At 38.5% G+C, this 20914-nt stretch overlaps 1 protein-coding gene across 1 annotated transcript; it reads left to right on the forward strand.

The window, feature by feature from the left end:
* Positions 1-8: 8 nt before the first annotated feature.
* TMEM106B (transmembrane protein 106B) lies at positions 9-20704 on the forward strand. The gene is made up of 8 exons (XM_066238338.1): positions 9-196; positions 2344-2565; positions 9519-9582; positions 10825-10984; positions 12289-12429; positions 12676-12725; positions 13461-13514; positions 14234-20704. Exons 2-8 carry the CDS (start codon positions 2346-2348, stop codon positions 14370-14372), a joined length of 828 nt encoding a protein of 275 aa, XP_066094435.1. The 5' UTR covers positions 9-196; positions 2344-2345; the 3' UTR covers positions 14373-20704.
* The last annotated feature ends 210 nt before the right edge of the window (positions 20705-20914 follow it).

Consider the following 20914-nt stretch of genomic DNA (forward strand, 5'->3'; position numbering starts at 1 on the left):
GCGAGGCGGCAGGTGGGAGTCGGGTCGGGAGTCAGCCGATTCCATCATTGCGCTGCCCCTCCCCCCCGACGCCGCGGCGACCCTGCAGCAGGCGGGTCACTCCAGCCCCAGCGCCCGGGACTGCGGACTCCGTGACCCCGTCCTCAGGCCTGTCCGCGCCGGAGCATCTCGGGACTGCCCAGCGCCCCGCGTACCGGTGAGCGACCCCGGCCGCGCAGCCCCCACGGCCCCTTCCGGAGCGGGCCGAGGACGCGCGCCCGGGGCCAGCCGAGCGGGGGGAGCGGAGGCCGCCGGGGAGCTGGGCCCTCCGGGCGGCGGGGGCGGAGCTCGGGGCTGTGTCGCGGGTGGTGGTGTCACCTCCTACCCAGACCGGGACTCCTGCCGAGGGGGCTGCGGCTGTGGTCCCAGCCCGACGCACTGGCTCCATTGCAGGCCCCACACCCTGTGCGGCCAGGTGGCCCCAGGGTTTGCGATTTTTGAGTTTTCTTGCATCTTAATTTTAACCTTTCCAGAGTAGGCTTTGTGCTGGTTTTCTTTTATGTAACTGACGAAAGGATCTGGCTTTCGTCGTATCGCAGAAAATCGTGACCCATTTAAACAGAATGGAGCGCTGTACTCCCCCCCCCCCCATACGAAGTCTGAGATCAATGTTGGTCGTCAGTACATTTAAAGATTGAGGTGTCGGGGGTGACAAGCAAACACTGAGCACAGGGAAGAGAAGGGGGCCTAGAACCGCTCTGTGCACCAAGCGGCCTCCAGCAATAAAAGAGGTTAAGTTCATCAGTGCTCTGGGGAAAATCTACGTAGTGGAAGGGCAGGGATGCCCGGTGCCTGACAAGGTCTGGGGCTCGTCCATCGCTCTGATGAAACAAACACCTGTCAGAGGCAGACTGGATCCAGGCAACTGTTAGATGAGGTCCAGACACAGTCACTGGTTTTGCTTTCTGCTTTTTTTCCCAGAAGGCATTCTAGTGTGGGGACAGTGAAAGTAATTCACCCTTGAACCACCTGTGTCTGGCAAGTGTTGGTTTGGTTGGGATTTAATGTCATTAAAACAAATCAAGAGAAGATAGTGCATTTTTAGAAGTCATAAATTATGTTTTTGAACTTACATGGACAATTTGTGCATAGGTTTTTTTTAAAAAAATAGTGAATATAAGCATCTTTATTCATCATTCTATAATTTTGTTTGTCTACTGGTTGAATAGTGTTTTTTTAGTGAAGTCACTCAACACCTGCTTACACTGTGTTGAGTGACTTCAATACATGTGTGGCATGCCAGTTTTAAAAGGCAAATTTTTCAACATTGAATTATTTTGAGTATCAGTAGCCTATTCAAATCAACTTTTTAAAGAAATATCATTTATCTTTTTGTATGAGTGTCCATAATCTCTTTTTAGGAACTGGTAAAAAGTATATGATCAAATTTAGAAAGAAGAAATATTTTATTTTAAAAATTTGCTTTATTTCTTTATTAGTTTTCCCTCAATAACAGCAGATTGGATTATATCAGAGTTCTTTTCATTCTTAAAAGAACAACTTTCCTGCAATCTTACTGCATTACCTACCTGCAGAAATTATTTTTGTGTAGGTACTAATTCATATAGAAACTTGGCTTTAAATTTATATTTAATATTCTCCGTGTTATTTTTTGATACGGTCATCTTAAAATTTTGAAATTAATGTTCTAAATTTTTGTTTTTTTATGGTTAAATTATAGTCAATATTTTGAATTATTAATTTCATTATTTTAACTTGGCCAATTGCTGAATTAGAGAATAAAAAACCTGTAAGATTTGGGTTTTGAGTTGTTTTTGTTGCAAGTGTTTGTAAATGTTTAAAGCAAGAAATGTGAGGGTAATAGGGATTTGTAAATTTATTTTTCACAAAGGAGCATAAATTTTAAACGGATGAAAAATACTACTCTGAATTTACTTGTTGTCTGCCCACAGCAGCGTTTGCCTTCAGAGATCATTGGTTTTAAGGGAAAATGTGGTTTTGCTCTATTCTAAAAACGTGAAACCCACATGTTACTTTTCAGAGAATCCAAATAGTAGACTTGTTAAATTGTAATGTTGTTTGAAAGCCTATCCTCATCACAAGTCTGATATGATATCATTGTACAATATTTTGTTAGAAAAAACACTTTTGGACTCTAGTAAATGGCTCTTTGTTTCAGACATTACTTTGATTGAATGTAATTCTAATCTCCAAAGTAGTTTGAATGTTTGATCATTCTCTGAAGTTTTTCTGAATTAATTAGATTGGGGTAAATATCCCATAATGTTCTTGAGTATATATTCTTTTCTTGAAGTTTACTGTAAGATTATTTTTTTTCTTTAGACATGGGAAAGTCTTTTTCGCATTTGCCTTTGCATTCAAATAAAGAAGATGCTTATGGGGGAGTCGCATCCACTGAAAACATGAGGAATGGATTGATTAATAACGAAGCCCATAATGAAGATGGAAGAAATGGAGATGTCTCGCAGTTTCCGTATGTGGAATTTACAGGAAGAGATAGTGTCACTTGCCCTACTTGTCAAGGAACAGGAAGAATTCCTAGGGGTATGTAGCACTGTTTTCCCTTTAAAGAATGATGCCAGGCATTTGCACAAGAGGAACTACTGTAGAGGGATAAGATGTGATGATGAGTCAAATAGGGGGGAAACCAGTTTGTGGCCTATCATATAGGAGAGATCAGAAAGGAGTCATCCCCATGTGCTACTGTAGGCTACTTTAGGAGCAGCGGCAACAATAGAAATAATAGAAGTACCTTTGTGCTCCTTTCATTTTCTGTTGGTCAGTGTTGATAATGTGATTCTGGATAAGCCCCCAGGGAAGGGCAGAGCGTCAGGAGAAGGTCTCCCAGCATCTTTTAGAAATGCCTTGCATTGGGGAAGTTTATATTTGAGTTGGCCTTTGAATGTTATCTTTGGTAGTAACTGAGAATAAAAGGGTTTAGTTGACGTGATTAATGTGGGGGGGGGGGGGCATTACCTGGATATATTTTTGAGGTATAGCCACTAGGCTTTTTTGGCAGCCTGGAGTTGGATTGTAGGAAATCAAGGATAACTCCAAAGGTACTTTTTGTCTGAGCAACTGGAATAATGGAGTAGCTATTTATTAGGATGGAAAAAGGGTTTGAGTGTGTTAAGGCGGGAGAGATCGGGAGGTCAAAATTAGTTACGTATGTTTGGATATGTGTATGTGCCACCTGAGTGGGTATGTTCGGTAGGCAGTCTTATTGGTGTTGTAGGTGACTAGTGAATTCCACAAAAACACCCAAGTTACAGGAAAATTTCAAAAGAGGAGTTTATTAATCGGCTAGCTACACGGGGCACAATCCCAAATCATGTAGGCCCAATGCAGTTCTGAGCCTGCTTTTACAGACAAAATCACTTACTGGTTGGGGTGGGTAAGGAGGGGCTTGTGATCCCTTTGTCTAGAGCAGGGGTCCCCAAACTTTTTACACAGGGGACCAGGTCACTGTCTCTCAGACCGTCAAACTATAAAAAAAACTAAACAAAGCCCTATTCACACTGCACATATCTTATTTTAAAGTAAAAAAAACAGAATGGAAGTAGTACTGTATGTGACCGATGCCGCACTTTGCGGTGCCGCCACATACAGTGCTCCTCTCACTGACCACCAATGAAAGAGGTTCCCCTTCCAGAAGTGCGGTGGGGGCAGATAAATGGCCTCAGGGGGCTGCATGCAGTCTGCGGGCTGTAGTTTGGGGACCCCTGGTTTAGAGGTATAGGACACTCTCATGACTTTAGGATGGGAGGTTAAGTCATAGTGTAGGAATTTTTCATTAAGGTATATAAACATTCTTTTCTAAAGGCTTTTAAGAAAAGAGAAGAGGAAGGGGTTTTCAGATCAGTTCTGTCTTCTTTGCTCTGTAAATTATGACTTAGCTGACCCAGTTGCCCTTGCAAGCCCTTCCTCCTGCATTCTCTTTCCTTTCTCCACAGAAAGGAGGGGGTAAGAAGCCTGACTTTTCTTCTTTAAAATGGCGTTGCTAATGCTAGGTTTTATAGTTTCTTGGCACCTTATCATATTCGCCACTGGTTTTGTATCATGAGTCAAATCATCGACTCATTTTAACAGGGCGCATGAACCTGTTGAGTATACAGATGCCTAAAGTTAAGGTTAGGAATAGTGATCTGCAGACCCCGTAGTAGGAATATCATTCCTATCTGGTATCTTCCAAATGGGTAAAACTTTGTGGCTATCTGAAACTAGTTTGTACTCTATACTTCCTCCAGCACTCTCTTAGATCTTTAGTCAGTTTTAAGCAATATAACATTTCTATGAATTTTGCTTTGCTATTTTTTATAATTTGTGGGCTTTAGAACGGTTTTCTCAGAGTTACCTTTCAAAAGTGACAACCGTCATCTTCTGAGTCCTCCTTTGGATATTCGCTTTCCTTAGTATAGGCCGGTCAGTATACATCCCTGACCAGGTCAGACCCGGAGATGGAAGAGGTTGCCCTCAGCTTCCGGCAGACGGCCACTAAACTATATGGAGTTTATGAATTTCCCTTCACCTTTGCCTTCTGGTTTTAAGCCAGAAATTTCTAATTGAAATTGCACCAGAGATTTCCCTGACAAACAAAGAGAACCTACAAGACAGACAATTCACTATTTACATTACACTTGACTTTTCAACACAGTTTAATGAACAAGAAAAGAGGATGCCCTGTGAGGGGCTACTCAGGTGCCCGCCTGGCAGCATCCCTTGCGGGAGCTTAGGTTAGGCATCTCGTAGCAGTGGTGAAGCCATAAACTGGAAACTTAGGTGCAGGCACCAGAGATCCCCATTCAGACACCAACCACTCGGGTTTTTAGACAGACACAATAAGAGCAAAGAATGAGATCTCGGCATAGACAGGTAACACAAACAGACATGTTGTAAAGCCAGTATCTAAGGCCACTATCACAGCCACCTGGCCCATGCTGGGTCGCATTGGATTTGGACAGTCGGTAAAGAAACAACGGAGCCAAAAACTGATGGACCATCATCTTTACTCCTAGCTTGCACCCGGCGGGCAAGTAAAAACACACACTGGGCTCCCAAACTCACATTCAGTGCTCACAAAGCTACTGACTTATCTGAGTTTCCTAGAATCAAAGGTTTCTAGCTCACCAGACTTATTCACCTCTGTTCCCCATCTCCTTCCTTCTCCCTGCACACACTCTGCACAAACTGGCTTCTCACTCAACACTCCGCCATCTTGGCTGCTTCTCCTGGCCTCCTCCACGTGGCCTTTCTCTGCTCTCTCCTCTAATGTTAATCTCAGGAACTAAGAGAGAGCAAGCTCCTGTTCTGCCCTCATTTTATAGTGTAGAAATCAAAACCTTTTAATCCAATATACAAAATAAGGAAGTCTCTGATACAAAGTCACTTATCTGAGGCATGATGGGATTGCACCACCCCACACAAAAAGAGTGGGAAAGGCTTAGTCCTAAAACCAAGCCCCAGGCTACAAGGATCCTGCCTGCCCACAGCCTGCCCACAGCCTGCCCCCAACACACATTAATATCACCTGAGCGACAGGCTTCCATGTGGGCAGCGCCATCTTTAACAAAGTGAGCATAATATATTTTATCTGCCCACACGTGTCTTGGGGAGCCTGAGGCAGGACTTACTCAGTCCCCACTGATGTCTTCCCTAAGAACACGTTAACTCTTCTCCAATGTCTTGGCCCTGGAGAGCCCATTGATTGAGTCTGATTGCGTCCGATTCTCAGTAGCAACAGTTCCAGATTGACTAGTCCCAAAAAACCAGAATATAGTAAAGCAAAAGATCTGCTTTACTTACCTCTGGAGGTCAGAATTTGTATCCTGGATTCCGCTGAATCTGGGGACCGGGGGTGTCTGCCAGGGTGTTGTCTGAGACCCACAGGAACACTGGAGCCCTGGAATGTCTCAGGGGACGCCTCTCCTAGAGATCCAGCAGGGCGGGCAACCTCCGGAGAGGCAGTCGGTCTGGGAGTCTCTACCCAGTGACACGGAATGCTGGGATCTCACTGGAGCCTCCAGAAATATAGAGTGACTAGCAAGTTCCACAAAAACACCCAAGTTACAGGAAAATTTCAAAAGAGGAGTTTATTAGCCAGCTAGCTACACTGGGAACAATCCCAAATCATGTAGGCCCAATGCAGTTCTGAACCTGCTTTACAGACAGAATCACGTACTGATTGGGGTAGGTAAGGAGGGACTTGTGATCCCTTTGTCTAGAGGTATAGGACACTCATGACTCTAGGATGGGAGGGTGAGTCAGAGTGTAGGAATTCTTAATTAAGGTACATAAACATTCTGTTCTGAAGGCTTTTAAGAAAAGAGAAGAGGAAGGGGTTTTCAGATCAGTTCTGTCTTCTTTGCTCTGTAAATTATGACTTAGCTGACCCAGTTGCCCTTGCAAGCCCTTCCTCCTGCATTCTCTTTCCTTTCTCCACAGAAAGGAGGGGGTAAGAAGCCTACCTTTTCCTCTCTAAAATGCTGTTGCTAATGCTAAGTTTTATAGCTTCCTGGCACCTTATCACATTGAAAGCCTAGAATTCAAGTGCAAGGTGTATGCTGGAGTTAGCAGTGCACGGGTGATACTTAAAGCTGACATGGGTGAGAATGTTACTGGGGAAGGAGCGGGCCTGGAGCGCGTCTGTCTGAGGCAGACCTGTGGTGTGTTGGTTCTTGACGTCATGCAGGAAAGATTTCACAACACGAGTCCCAGAGATTTTGAGTACATTTGTTAAAGCTGGGGACAGTGAAACAAGGAAGGGCTTAGGGTAGAAAATACAACAGGAGAGAGCCTCCACTGCCCATTGCTCCCCCGGTTGCAAGTCTCATGGGGTTCCTAGAGTTTAGGACAGGGGTCAGGAACCTATGGCTTGCGAGCCAGCTGTGGCTCTTTTGATGGCTGCATCTGGCTTGCAGACAAATCTTTAATAAAAAAAAATAACGTTAAAAATATAAAACATTCTCATGTATTACAATCCATTCATTTCCTACCGCTCATGTTCATGGTTGCGGGTGGCTGGAGCCAATCACAGCTGTCCTCTGGGACAACACCAAATTTTTATTGGATAATGCGTAATGTACATGGGTCGTTGTATGGCTCTCACAGAAATTACCTTTTAAAATATGTGGCGTTCATGGCTCGCTCAGCCAAAAAGGTTCCCGACCCCTGGTTTAGGAGATGCATGCCTATGAGGAAAGAAGGGGGGAAGGGAGAGGCATGGCATGCTCCCAGGAGGGAGAGTGCATGCTGGGTCCTTGTCTTGAAGGTTTTAAAGACTGAGAGTTTAGGGGAGAACTCAGTAGAATATTTATCAGCTTTTTGCTTTAGTACCAAAATGAGATTTCTTTTCCTAACTTCATCTGTCCTTGGATGTGGTTGGCAAATGGTACTATTGGATTTCTGCTATCTGTCTCAGTAAAGTGATTTAAGCTATTTATCCTCTTGCTGGGGAGGAAAAGTGTAAACTATTTATTCCTTGTGTCCTTGGTTAGGGAAGATAGGATTTTGCAATTTACGGGAAGGCTGGAAGCTGCTTGGCCGTTTAACTTCATTTTCCTATTCCACTTGTCCTGGCTTACTGGTGTGTTTTAAGATCGCCACGTTAGGTAGCGTGAAGAAACCTTGGCATTCAACCCTGGGACATTATATTTTGAGGTCAGTTACATGGAAAAGAATTAGCAAAGACAATGAGAAAGAGCAGCTAGAATAGGAGGAGGAGATCTGCCTGTGCTGTCCTGGAAGATAAATGTAGACTGTGTACCAAGGAGGAAAGAATGATCGACTGTGTTAGAGGCTACTGAGAGATCAGTTAATGTGAGGACTGAGAACTGACCATTGGATTTTGATGATGTATTGACCACTAGAGACCTTTAAAGAACGGTTTTGGTAGCCTGCATAAATATGTGTGTCATGTGGAGAGTGGGATCCAGAGAGCCTAGGCGGAGGGAAGTTATACAGTGGGCAGACAGTTTCTGGGGGGAGTTTGTGTAGGAAAGGAGAGAAAAGTGGTATAGCTGGAGGGAGCTGTGAGGGCAAGGGAGGGATTTCCTTAAGACGGAGTGAATAGTATGTTTGTATGCTAATGAAAATGATACACAGAGAAAGCACCGATAATGCAGGAGACGGGAGAATTATTAGATCTAGTGCACAAGTACAGAGGGCTACTCTTAGTAACCGGAGAGAAGGTAGAGCCTGTGGTCGTGCAGGTGGAGCTTGTGAAAGTTCTCTTCTGTTTGCTACATTCCGAGTGAGTGTCGGAGGAAGATCTTGGAGGTTTCAAAAGAGGTTGAAGTTAGGAAACTGGTCTCATTGTGACACTATAGTTGTTCATTGATTGCTTTCTCATATGTGCCATGACCGCGGGCCTTCAGCAGACTGAGTAACACTCCCGCTCGAGCCAGTGACCTTGGGTCCATGCTAGTGAGCTTTTTGCTCAAGCCAAATGATCCCGTGCTCAAGCTGGCAACCCCCGGGTCTCGAACCTGGGTCCTTCTGCATCCCAGTCCGATGCTCTATCCACTGTGCCACCGCCGGGTCAGGCGAAACTGTGGTCTCAGAATGTCAGGTTGAGAGTGGGAACTAAGGAAATATTATATGATTATTGGCATCAGTAAGGGCCACTTGAGATTTATGATGTAAAATGAGACTAGTGAGCATAATTGTATGTTTCTTTTCTATCCACATTTAATTGTGTGGATTTAGGCCTAATAGCTAAAGGGTTGGTTTTAACCAGGATTGTAATTTAGCCAAATGAATACCACCAAACAAGATATGATGCGTATATACACACAAAGAGAAATAATATACATAATATATGTGTGTGGGGGTGTGTGTGTAAATGGGGGAATTGTGAGGGATCTGGGACAAATAATGGAAGCATTATAGAAAGCATTAATGGAGACTCTGGCTATGGTGCTTTAATATAGTTAATACAAAGAGCCAGGTTCTGATGGATTGGAAAATTGGTGTTTAAAAATTCATTTATCCATTAAAGTATATGGATTTAGCTTAACTTAGTTAAAAAGCGATGTATCCAGAAAGAGTCCCGGATGGGTCATTATCGTACAGCATGTCAGTTTTGGTTTTTAGGGAAGATGACGTAGGAACCTCTGTAGTTACAAGGGTTTCTGGATACAGAAGAAACAATGTTTTTTGTTCTAGTCCAGATAACCAAATCAGAGTCTTAATGAAAAGTTATGAAGTTTAAGGAAAGCCTGATAAATTCAGGTTTTTAGAAAGTTGGAACTTTTTAGATTTCTTTTTTTCAGTGAACAATTACTCTTTCTCTTTGTTTATAATATTACAGTTGCTAAACATCTAGATATAAAAAACACAATTATTGGCTCCAGAATTCAACTTCTACTAGATAATTTTTGAAGATTATTAGAGCAGTTAACTAAAGGAATGAGATGAGAACCACTTTGGTTTTTCCAAAAGTAGGCACTGTATTTTTAATTAATGATGTTAATAAATGTTTAAACTTCTTTAACTTTTAGGGCAAGAAAACCAGCTGGTGGCATTGATTCCGTATAGTGATCAGAGATTAAGGCCAAGAAGAACGTAAGTGATTATGGGAGTGGCAAATTTGGGGCGGTTTTTTTTTTTTTTTTTTTGTTTTTTGGTATTTCTTTTCAAATATATATAATAATCTAGTTAACATTATTAAAAGGAAAAATGCTATCAGGTTATTAAGTAATTCTTTCATATGCTTTGTGTCATCAAAAAGATTCTTTGTTGGGGTAAGGTCTTGAAAACAGCGTAGTATCTGAATCTTTTCAAATTTGTTTATTAAAACAGGCAAACCTAGAATAGTAGGAAACACACACCGGGAAACATGTTAATTTTTTTAAATAATGGGTGATAGGATGTTCCCATTAGCCACAGGATAAAAATAGTCTTCAAACCATGACAAGAAGAAGCTAACCTGCTGAGCAGCTGTGTGGGAGTTGTGACAGGACTCAGCTAGAGAGCTCCCCAGAGTCCTGAGACCCCTGAAACCCAAAGCAAATTCTTACCTCAAAAGAAGAGGTCCCACTCGGGACTTCCAGCAAATACGTCTGAGAATAACCTGATAAAATGGGGGACTCCTCATGCTCAAGCGTGGAGAATGCAGAAAAGGCCACAGAGATCCACTAAGGGGCCATGAGAACATCAGAAGAAACCAGACTGTCCTAAGCCCTCAAAGACCTGAGGAAACTCAGTAACAGCTCTTACAAAAGGACAGGCATGTCCTAAGGGAGAACCTGCTGGAGGGAGAACCCAGTTTCACAGGGCAAGAATATAGATAAAGGAGAGAAGAGGCTCAGGCTAGAGAAACAGTCTCAGAACTATAGAAGTGGATACACATATGGCCATCTTTTTTTAACACCTTGTATAACAATGTGGGGTGAAATTAATGAGGCATGTAGATGTGTCATTTTTTTTAAGAGCTTCAGAGGTGGTTCTGATGACTAGTCACTTTAGGGACTCATGATTGCAAAATTCACATGTGATAATTCTGCTTCAGTGAATTCAGGAAGGAATCTTGGGATCTATGTATTTTTAAAGTGCCCTATTTTGATGTTAATGTGCAGCCCAGTTTGGAAATCATTGCAGTAATGTTCTACCTATAACTGAAATCCCAGTATCCAGTTAGGTAAATCTTTTAAGGAGACCATTTTACCACTTAATAGACCCAACCCTACTCAATACTTTTATAATGTAAAAAGTTGATAAAGTACATCTTATAGGGGGAAAATTCAAGCTGAAAATATTCTAAATGTTTCATTATGTAATTTTTGATGCACTCCATTTTCTTTTTAGAAAACTGTATGTGATGGCTTCTGTGTTTGTCTGTCTGCTGATTTCCGGATTGGCTGTGTTTTTCCTTTTCCCTCGCTCTATTGACGTGAAATACATTGGTGTAAAATCAGCATACGTCAGTTACGATGTTCAAAAACGTACAATATACTTAAATATCACAGTAAGTAAAAACTTATATTAAAAATACTTCATTTCCTTATGATGTTAAGCAGCACGTTTGCCCCTGTTGAGAATATTAAATGTGACACGGGTTAGTTTGCTCTCTGATATATCTGCTGTATTGACCTTGTTTGTCATTTTTGGTTCTGCTGAAAGTGGCAAATAATAAATACTAGCAACTGTATATACAGAATCATTTGGCATTTGAAGATGCCTTTAGGGGGGAAGATGAATTAAACAATTAATTGCTAGCAAAAAATATATATATTTACAATCTGTTTACTTTTTTTCCCTTCTTTTTCAAGAGAGAGGAGGGGAGATAGGCAGACTTCTACATGCACCCTGACCAGGATCCACCAAGCACCCCCTGTTTGGGGCCGATGCTCTGTCCATCTGGGCCATGCTTGCAACTGAGCTATTTTTAGTGCCTGAGGTAGAGGCTCCATGGAGCCATCCTCAGCATCTGGAGCTGATGCGCTGGAGCCATGGTTGCAGGAGGGGGAGGGAGAAAGAGAGAGAGAGAGAGTGCGCGAGAGAGAGAAAGGAGAGGGGGAGGAGTGGAAAAGCAGATGGGTGCTTCTCCTGTGTGCCCTGTCCAGAAATCAAACCCAGGCTCACACACAAGGCTCACGCTCTACCACTGAGCCAGCCGACCAGGGCCTTGTTTAACATTTGATTCTGAACTTGAGATAATCATGAGTTAGAATTGGAGAAGTTGGGCCCAGCTGTTACCTAAGTATAAAAGTGATTCACCTGCATTTCTTTCCTGCCAACCAGACTTGAATCTATTCCATTTCTTCTCCATAGTGACGTGGTAGATATTTCTATATGTGTATAAGTTAAAATACCAGTTTTTTTTAAACAATAAAATTTATTTAAGGTGTTGTTTAAAATTTTATATGCCCATCTTTGTATTCATTAGAGTAAGAAATAGCTTACAATATTAACATTGAGTAAACATTTATATCATGAAATTTAAAAAATATTTTTATTGAATTTTTTTGCTAAGGCCACAAATATGTACATTGGGGTGACATTGGTTAATAAAATTATATAGGTTTCAGGTGAACAATTCTGTGATAGGTCATCTGTACGTGGCACTGTGTGTTCCCCACCCCAGTCAAGTCTCTTCTCATCACCGTTGGTCCACCCGTAGCCTCTTCTTTGGCATTTTGGTTAAAACTTTTATTTCTTCTAATAATGAAGCATGCCCACAACTAATACCATTTTTTATTAGTTTGATTACATCTTTGTTTTGTTTATTTTCACATAACTTATACATTTATTACTTCCTTTATTTTGCAGAACACATTAAATATAACAAACAATAATTATTATTCTATTGAAGTTGAAAACATCACTGCACAAGTTCAGTTTTCAAAAACAGTTATTGGAAAGGCACGCTTAAACAACATAACGAATATTGGACCCCTGGATATGAAACAGGTATGCTTCAGGCATGAACGATTTTGGAAAAGTTCAATGAGCCTCAATTTTATCATACTAACTTGAGGGAGGTGGAGTTTTCTCAAAAACTTGACTTTGAAATGCATCCCATGAATGTGTAAGAAAAAGTCTTAGCATCAGACTTATAAAGGGGGAGGATTCTGTACTCTTTGAAGTTGTGAACTGTATCTGAAATACTTGATTATCGATTCTATTCTCTGTTTATTTTCATTTTCTTTCTTTCAGATTGATTACACAGTACCTACTATCATAGCGGAGGAAATGAGTTATATGTAGTAAGTTCTGATTTTTAATAATTTTCTCATTAAATTACAAAGTATGAAGAATTAAATATATGCATATTTAATCTCCCATAATCTTAGCAGTCAGAAGACTACATTTTGGAATATTCCTTTTGGCTTCTGCTCATTTCTGTTCTCCGTTCTCACCATATATGACATTTATATAAGACATCTATACACATAAATTTTTATTTTTCAGAATTAGGATCATGTATACCATGCCACTTTTTGTTTACTATGCTGAGAGAACTATATTCTCATATATTCTATTCTTTCTCTTATAATAATAGGAAGATTAATCATCCTAATAATGTATAATACTCTATGGTTTGAAGTTCTAAAGCTTTTAAGTTGGTTATACATGGTAATTAACTTTTGTTAAGGTAAACAGTGATAACTTTCCATCATCATTTGATATCAGCCTGATATAGAATTTCTGAGTAACAAACTGATTAGTAAAATTTTGAAAGGTGAACAAAAAGTAGAACTAAATAGCGGTCCATGTTAAAACTATCCATAGCTGCTGTGGTAGGAAAGCGTATTTGCTTTTAGAATAAGGACTCATGAAAATATTAATCATTATTTGAGTTAGAGAAAATGCTCCACCAATAATGTTTATTTCTTATGTCTTAATAGTATTCGTTAGCTTTAACATAGGAAGAGTTAAAATTAAACTTGTAAATTTATAGTCATAGGAGTCATTTATTCACATTGTTTTCTCTTTAACAGTGATTTCTGTACACTGATATTCATCAAAGTGCATAACATAGTACTCATGATGCAGTGAGTATGAATTTTTTTGGAAGAAATGTTTGTTATACTTCAGATTTATAACATTAGCTTAGAGCATTCACAGCATTTTTACAGTGCCGTCTCAGTTGGGTTTGAAGTCTTAAAGGAGTGCTCTGATGTTGAATAAGTATTAGCCCACTTTACAAATGAGGGACTAGGAGCTCAAGAAGTAGGCCAGGATCACAGGGCTGCCGAGGAGTGAACCTGGACCCTTAGCAACTCGGGAAATTGGCAGGGGCTGGGTAGAAGGACTGAACTCCACATTCAGTTCCCGGCTGCTGAGGTCAGTGATGATTGGCATCAGTGAGGAGAAGCATGTAATTGGTTTGTAAATTGGGTGTTATCCTAAGCTGTTCAAAACATTGTAGGTTACAGATTTGTTATTTTCACCATTAGCTAACATTTGGGTCTCCCTTTTCCTGTGATGAGTACTGTATGATTTTTAATGGTGTAATGAACTTATATGTGTATTTTTAACTAAAAATTGGTGGTTTTGAAAAAGTTTTATTTGTTGTAAATAGTTATTTCCATAGGCTTGCTCAGCCAGCATTTCTGTTGTCTGTTGAGAAAATATTCCCCAAGAAAATCATGTGCAGAATGTGAAATAATCTCTCTCTGGAGAGAATTTTGATGTACAAAAGTACTCTCACTTGAGTAAACTTTTTTATATGTAACTATTCAAAGTTTCTGCCCATTTATTTTATTTTTAGAGTCACTGTGACAACAACATACTTTGGGCACCCTGAGCAGATCTCCCAGGAGAAGTACCAGTATGTGGACTGTGGAAGGAACACGACTTACCAGCTGTGGCAATCTGAGTATCTGAACGTGCTGCAGCCACAGCAGTAAAGCCCGCCAGGCATGCAGCCGGAGAAGAAATGCCTGTTGATACTTTGTAGACTCTGAAGGCTGAGGTACTTACTTCCTGACAGGAGACCTTACATTGAACAGACGTAAAGTTTACACTCTGATTTTAAGAATACAGCTAAAAGTTTGTGGACTTGCAAGTTCCTCCACTCTGTTCATGATATTTGTACCAGGACCTTTACTTGAATCTAAATTTACTGAATTGGCTTTCTTCTCCCCCCATCCTCCAGCCCTGCTCCCCAGTGGGGGAGATCTGAGACTTCCCCTACAGGACGATAAATATTTAAAATTCACAGATCCAGTCAGTACTGAAAACATAATAAGTTTGGCAATGAACATAATTTGAGAAACTTTATTTCTGAGTGTTTTTATAGACTATTATTGATAGCCTTTTCTTTATGAAAGACTTTGAAGGAATAAACCTTTTTCCTGTTTTATAAATTTCCATTGGTACAGGAGAGTATTTCAAATACAAGGTATTTTATCTTTTCTCTCAACATTTTTAGTTTTTTGTTTTATGGAATTTTACTAATTTGCATTTTTTTGTCCATGTTATTTTAAGCCAGTGCTTGAATAACACTTATAAACCAAAATAATCTTGGCGAAATTCTGTACCTAAAATTTTTAAAGTCTCTAAGAATAATGTGTTTCACATGTCTTTCCATTTTACTTACAGCTTTGTGAAATTTTGTGTAAATCTTCAAACATAGTTAATGTACAATATTGTAAATAAACTGTGCATGGCTTTTATATAGCTTTAATAAATGTCAAATAAAGTGATACAGATTCAAACTAAAGTAAGTTGCTCCTAAAAATAAAGCAGGAAATGAAATTTAGGAACCTACAGAATGTGCATATGTTTCCATTTACACATTAGATCAGGCAAACAGTAGATTTGGAATAAAATATTTTGATGCTCCGCTTCTTTTTTAATGTTGCTTTTCATACTAAAAACCGTGAAGACACTTTTCACAACTGTTAGGTACCCAACTCATCAATTTTTTTTCGTGCTTTAGAGGTGGAAATTATTTCTTTGGTTGAAATTATCCGAGAAATCCTGTCATTAAATGATGGTGGCTATATCAAAATAAAACCTATGTTACACTTTTAAAAATTTAATTACTTTGTACGTCACATGGATATCATGCCTCTAGCAATTACATTTTTAAAGTTTATTTTCTTTTGGTTTGGAATTTATTTAAAATTGTTTTCACCTATAAATGACCAACTTATTTTTTTAATTTAATTAATTGTGTTTACATAGATTCTAGGGTTACCCTGAATGCCTCCCCCCTCCCCCCTAAATGACCAACTTACTTTCTGGTTTTATACTTTCAGTTCTATTTACCAATTGGGCTTTTTGCTTTTTCACATATTAAGACCTAAGTACCTTTTAAATAGCATACCACTGAGTGTAGGGGCTGACTATGATACCAGAAGGTGAGGCTGGGGGTTGTCAGTAGGGGACCAGCTCCCTAGTAACAGAAGTCAGGTTCCCCTGCCCAAACCCAAAGTGCCTAACTTAGGTCAAAATGTCTCTATCAGTCTGACTCGCAATTCTAAAACATATGCTGTATTCAGTTATTTAGATTAATTGTTAATAATAATTATTTAATTACTATGAAGCCCTCCTTTCTGCCCTTAAACACACTCAGGTCTCCCCTGTATTTCCATATCATTTTCTCCACGTTTTCCTGGGTGAACATTAAAATAGGTGGAATGCACTGACTTTTTTTTTTTAAGCTATTTCGTCTTCCTTTATTTCACTGCTGATTCATCCATTCTTACTGCTAAACTAAAAATCACCCTTTACATTTGTTACGACTTTCTAGTCAAACCAAATCCTAATTTTAATTTTTTTTCCTTCTTTTTTAACTACTTCCCTTCCCCTTGAAACTGCACAGTCCTCTAGCTCTAGCGTATGGATTCTACTTGTGTTTTCAAATGATTCTCATTTCATTTCACCCCTGTCCTCTATCTTTTGGCAGCTTTTAATAAGTGTTATTTAGACCCTCTTTTGCCTCAAAATTTCTACTCCTATATCTTTAACAATCATCTATATCAGGGCTTCCCAATCTGTTCCTACATCCCTGACAAATCAACTGTCTAGTTTCTCTTTAGACCTAGATATAATAGCATTTCAGTGATTATGTGTTAACACCAAGTAATGTTTTACAAAATTTTACCAGTTTCGTTTTGTTCCCACCTTGTCCTCATGTCCTGTTTCCTCCAATATCACATTCATTTCTTCAGACTCATCCTTCAGATATGTCTTCTACAAAAGCAGTCCCGATTTATTTTCTTGCTTTGTATCTTTTAAAGACCTTGGAAAATTATATAGTGTAAAGGATGTAGATTTTTCTGTTTATTTGTGGTTCTAATATTCTTAGAGTACATTCACAGTACCTACTAAAGAGTCAGGAAAGTGAGAGGACACTTTTAGTGATTAATTTTGAATATCATCTTCAATTTCTAAATTAAAATTATACCTACTCTCTGTGAGTTCAAGTAAAAAACACACACTAGAATTTAAAATAAGTAAAAAACCAGAAGCGGAGAAATAAGGATCACCTATGACTACTTTCAGAGAGGGTTAAGTAACAGAATAAGCTTAAAACTGTAATTTATAGCCTAGAGTAGGCTATAAGTTAATAAAACTACAGAAGCACATTCAGGTAAAGCTGAATTACAGCCATTTAAAAAAATCTGCAAAGAATGAATGAGGATCATCCATCTCTTAGGTCATAGTCCAATGTAATTTCTTACATGGTGATGGGATAGGTACCAGTGCATTTTTTAAAACTGCTCTCAGACATAATCCAAAGGACATGGTGAAGATGTTACAATTTTTTCCTGATACTTCCAAGAGTAACTTTCTCTTAAATTACACCTTGAATAGACTGCTCATTCTAGCCAAGTATAGTACTGTAACAAGCCTCTGTTTGTTGACATTCCAGGTATACAGTGCTGTGTCCTTTTCAGCGTACTTTCATATGTTTTTCTTACACGATTTCCCATAGCCCTGTGAGTTAGACCAGTGGTCCCCAACCCCCGGGCCGCAGACCAGTACCGGTCCGCAGAAAAAGAATAAATAACTTACATTATTTTCATTTTATTTATATTTAAGTCTGAACAATGTTTTCATTTTTAAAAAATGACCAGATTCCCTCTGTTACATCTCTCTAAAACTTACTCTTGACGCTTGTCTCGGTCATGTGATACATTTATCCATCCCACCCTAAAGGCCGGTCGTGAAAATATTTTCTGGCATTAAACCGGTCCGTGGCCCAAAAAAGGTTGGGGACCACTGAGTGAGACAAATGGTAGGACCCTCGTCTTTCAGAAGAGGAGGGAATACCTGGAGAAGTTGAGAGACTTGCTGAGTGTACATATTTAGTAAATGGTTTAGGGCAGACCTGGTTTTTCTGTCTCCCATATCTGTGCTCTAGCATTTAAAATATGCATTGGAAAGCCCTGTTGACTCAGATTAGTATGATCAAAAATTAGAGAAACTGTTCACCTACTTAATAGTGACAATCAAAATAATATTGATGGACTATGATTTGGGTAACTTTAAGTTACCTAAAATGTTTTAAGTGGGAAACGAACTCTAGTAAAACATTTTGGAGCATAAGCTATATAGCTTAACATCTCTGTAAAATTTAGTACTCCTTGAACATTCTAATAAAGATATGACTGATACATCATCAGAATAGACTTTATAAATAATAGAGATTTTTTTAGACTTAAAATAATAACCAATATGAAAAACTCGATACCAGATAAGTTGCTAATATGGTTATTATATAGTACATAACATGTAAATAACTTGTTTTATTTGTGTACCGATTTTCTATACCCTTTTTGTTTGTGTAGACCAATGAGTTATTTTCTCTAAAAATATAGAATTCGCTTCAGATTTTCCGAATTGTAGTTTTGAATAACTGTGGTGTTACAGTACACGGGAAGTGACTGCCAAAACACAATAAAAGCAACCTAGACTTCAAATATATATAATTCTGGATATTTCATTGGAGGCACTCCCCCAGCTCTCTCCCATGCTATTTTTTTGGAAAGTTCTTAAACAATTTTTATATAATGATTACATCTTATTTAAGAAAATAATTGGTTAGGTACTTGACCCCAAAGTAAGGCACTCTATTAGAGCTAATATTTTTTGCTTACTTACTGTGTCACGTACTGTATTAACCTTTTATGTTACTCCTCAGAAGAGCCCAATTAGGTTGTTGCCTCCCATTTTATATCTGAGAATATTGAATTTCAGTGAAGTTAAGAAATGTGGTTGAGATTGTCAATGGCAGATTCAAGTTACACAACCAGTCTGTTTCAGTCAAGCATGATTGCTCTTACAATTAACACATTTTCTTTCTGGTCTTTGAAAGTGTTTTATTTGTAAAATGGTTACTATATTGGTTTTTGTACTTAATATATTAAGACATTGAGGTGTTTGATCCTTGAACCCTGAGGAGAGAATAAGGGGTATAGACCTCCCATACAGAAGATGATCGGCAGATAAATATAGCAGGCCACCTGCACATGGGGATTTCCAACCACAGACTCGATCCTTAAACAATGCGGGTTTAAATTGCACTGGTCAATCGTGTATAAATTGGCCCCTGCAGTTCAAATCCATGTCGCTCAAGGATCAAGGATACTTTGTTATTTTGTAGGTCTTTGGTATATTGAAAATGTTTATCATTGATTTTTAAAATGTTCATACTTATCTGTTAGGATGTTTTCTTTTAAAAGATGGAAAATAATTTATTCATATATAAATTTTAAATTTGTAAATTTTAAAATTTATAAATAATTTAAATTTATAAATATATATCGGCTTCCTTGTCAAGCAGTATAAATTGAATTTCAAGTTTATTCGGTTGTAAGACAAAGACTGCTTACCATAATGTCATGATATTTAGCTCATCACATCTGGAAGCAGCAAATACTTGGCTCAAATACATCTAAGAATAATTGATTTATTTTGTAAAATCATATTTTAAATAAGATGTTTATCTTAAACTATTTTAAGAAAAGTGTGTTTGAGAAGTTAGGGTAAAAAGACTGTTAAACATTATTTAAATTTTTTATTTTTACATGAAAAAATATATTTACAATGTGCTTTGATCAAAAATTTCACTTCTATATCCCAGATCCACTTATTTCAAGTAAAAAATTTCACTTGTCAGTGAAATTTGAGATTAGAACTAAAGTTGTGTATTTTTGTGCTTAGAATATAAATTTCACAGTGGATCTTTGAAATTTATCCATAATTTAGAAGAAAGCAAGCAATATATTTATAAAGATACTATTGGGGAGAAATAGTAATTTTCAGTTTTTTTAACTACTAATATGGTTGATTATGTTTGTAATTCTTTTTTCATGTGTTTAGCATAGGCTCTAATTTTAAAAAATACACTATGGTCTATTGCACCTAAAAATATTTCATAAGTTAATTTAGCAAACATCAAATTTTTCATAGCTAACTCTAACTCTTCTAGAAGGAAACTATTGCCTTCTGTTTAATTACATTAAATGAAATGTGTTTAAGAGAAATGTTTTCAGCATATTTTGTATACTAAAAATCAGAAAGGATTAGTATTGGGCCAATGGCCAAGAGGTAATATTACTACCATGTAGACTGTTACAGTTCAAATTGTTTCACTTCCCCCAGAATTTTAGCAACTAGAAGTCTGGGCGTTACGGAATCAGCTGTAGTTGGGTGGTTCTAAGTGCTGTTTAAATACTATTCATCTTTTAATTATCGTGTGACATGGAACATATGCTAACTGGCAAAACATGCATAATTTCATTATATAATGGTTTGTTTTAGGCAAAGTGTCAGCAAGCCATGCCTTGTTTGTTGTGTCTTATATTTTCTTGTAAAACTAAATTAAATAAGATTTTGGAGAATGATTTGAAATGCTTACTGACTTGACTTTTGCATGGTCAGATATTTGAATGATGGCATTATTGGGTAGATTCTAACCCATGATTGTAATTGTGGAATAAAGAATAATATAGAATAGGAGACTATGTTTAGACACTTACTCTTTGTTTATATTTTGTATAAGCCTCCATTGTAACACACTTACTAAATTTCCAACTTGATCAGTTCTGTAATTATAACTTGTTGCTGTTCATGTAACAAAACATGCTTATGATAGTAAAATGAATAGGAGTGCTCCAAATGCTTTTTTTTAAATTCACCTGTAACTGTTAACTCTTGTAATTGTGTATAACACAATAAAATTTGTAAAAATTTTAGCATGAAAAATAAAATTTTTATCAGTCAAGTGTCTTGGTTATGCTTTTGAAATTCTCTTTACATAAATAAGTGTAGATATTGAAAGTCCTTTAGCTTTAAGCATTTAAGTTCTTCTTACACCTGACCAGGCTGTGGGGCAGTGGATAGATAGAGTGTCGGACTGGGACACAGAGGACCCAGGTTCAAAATCCCAAGGTCGCTGGCTTGAGCGCAGGCTCATCTGGTTTGAGCGTGGGAT

The sequence above is a fragment of the Saccopteryx bilineata genome, chromosome 7 (assembly GCF_036850765.1).
Source record: "Saccopteryx bilineata isolate mSacBil1 chromosome 7, mSacBil1_pri_phased_curated, whole genome shotgun sequence".
NCBI lineage: Eukaryota > Metazoa > Chordata > Mammalia > Chiroptera > Emballonuridae > Saccopteryx > Saccopteryx bilineata.

Bases quoted from the DNA above. Each gene is read 5' to 3' on its own strand.
- TMEM106B (XM_066238338.1), top strand. From the start codon at position 2,346: ATGGGAAAGTCTTTTTCGCATTTGCCTTTGCATTCAAATAAAGAAGAT. The intron at 9,583-10,824 runs GTAAGTGATTAT...TTTTCTTTTTAG, and splicing joins AGATTAAGGCCAAGAAGAAC to AAAACTGTATGTGATGGCTT. The intron at 13,515-14,233 runs GTGAGTATGAAT...TTTTATTTTTAG, and splicing joins AACATAGTACTCATGATGCA to AGTCACTGTGACAACAACAT.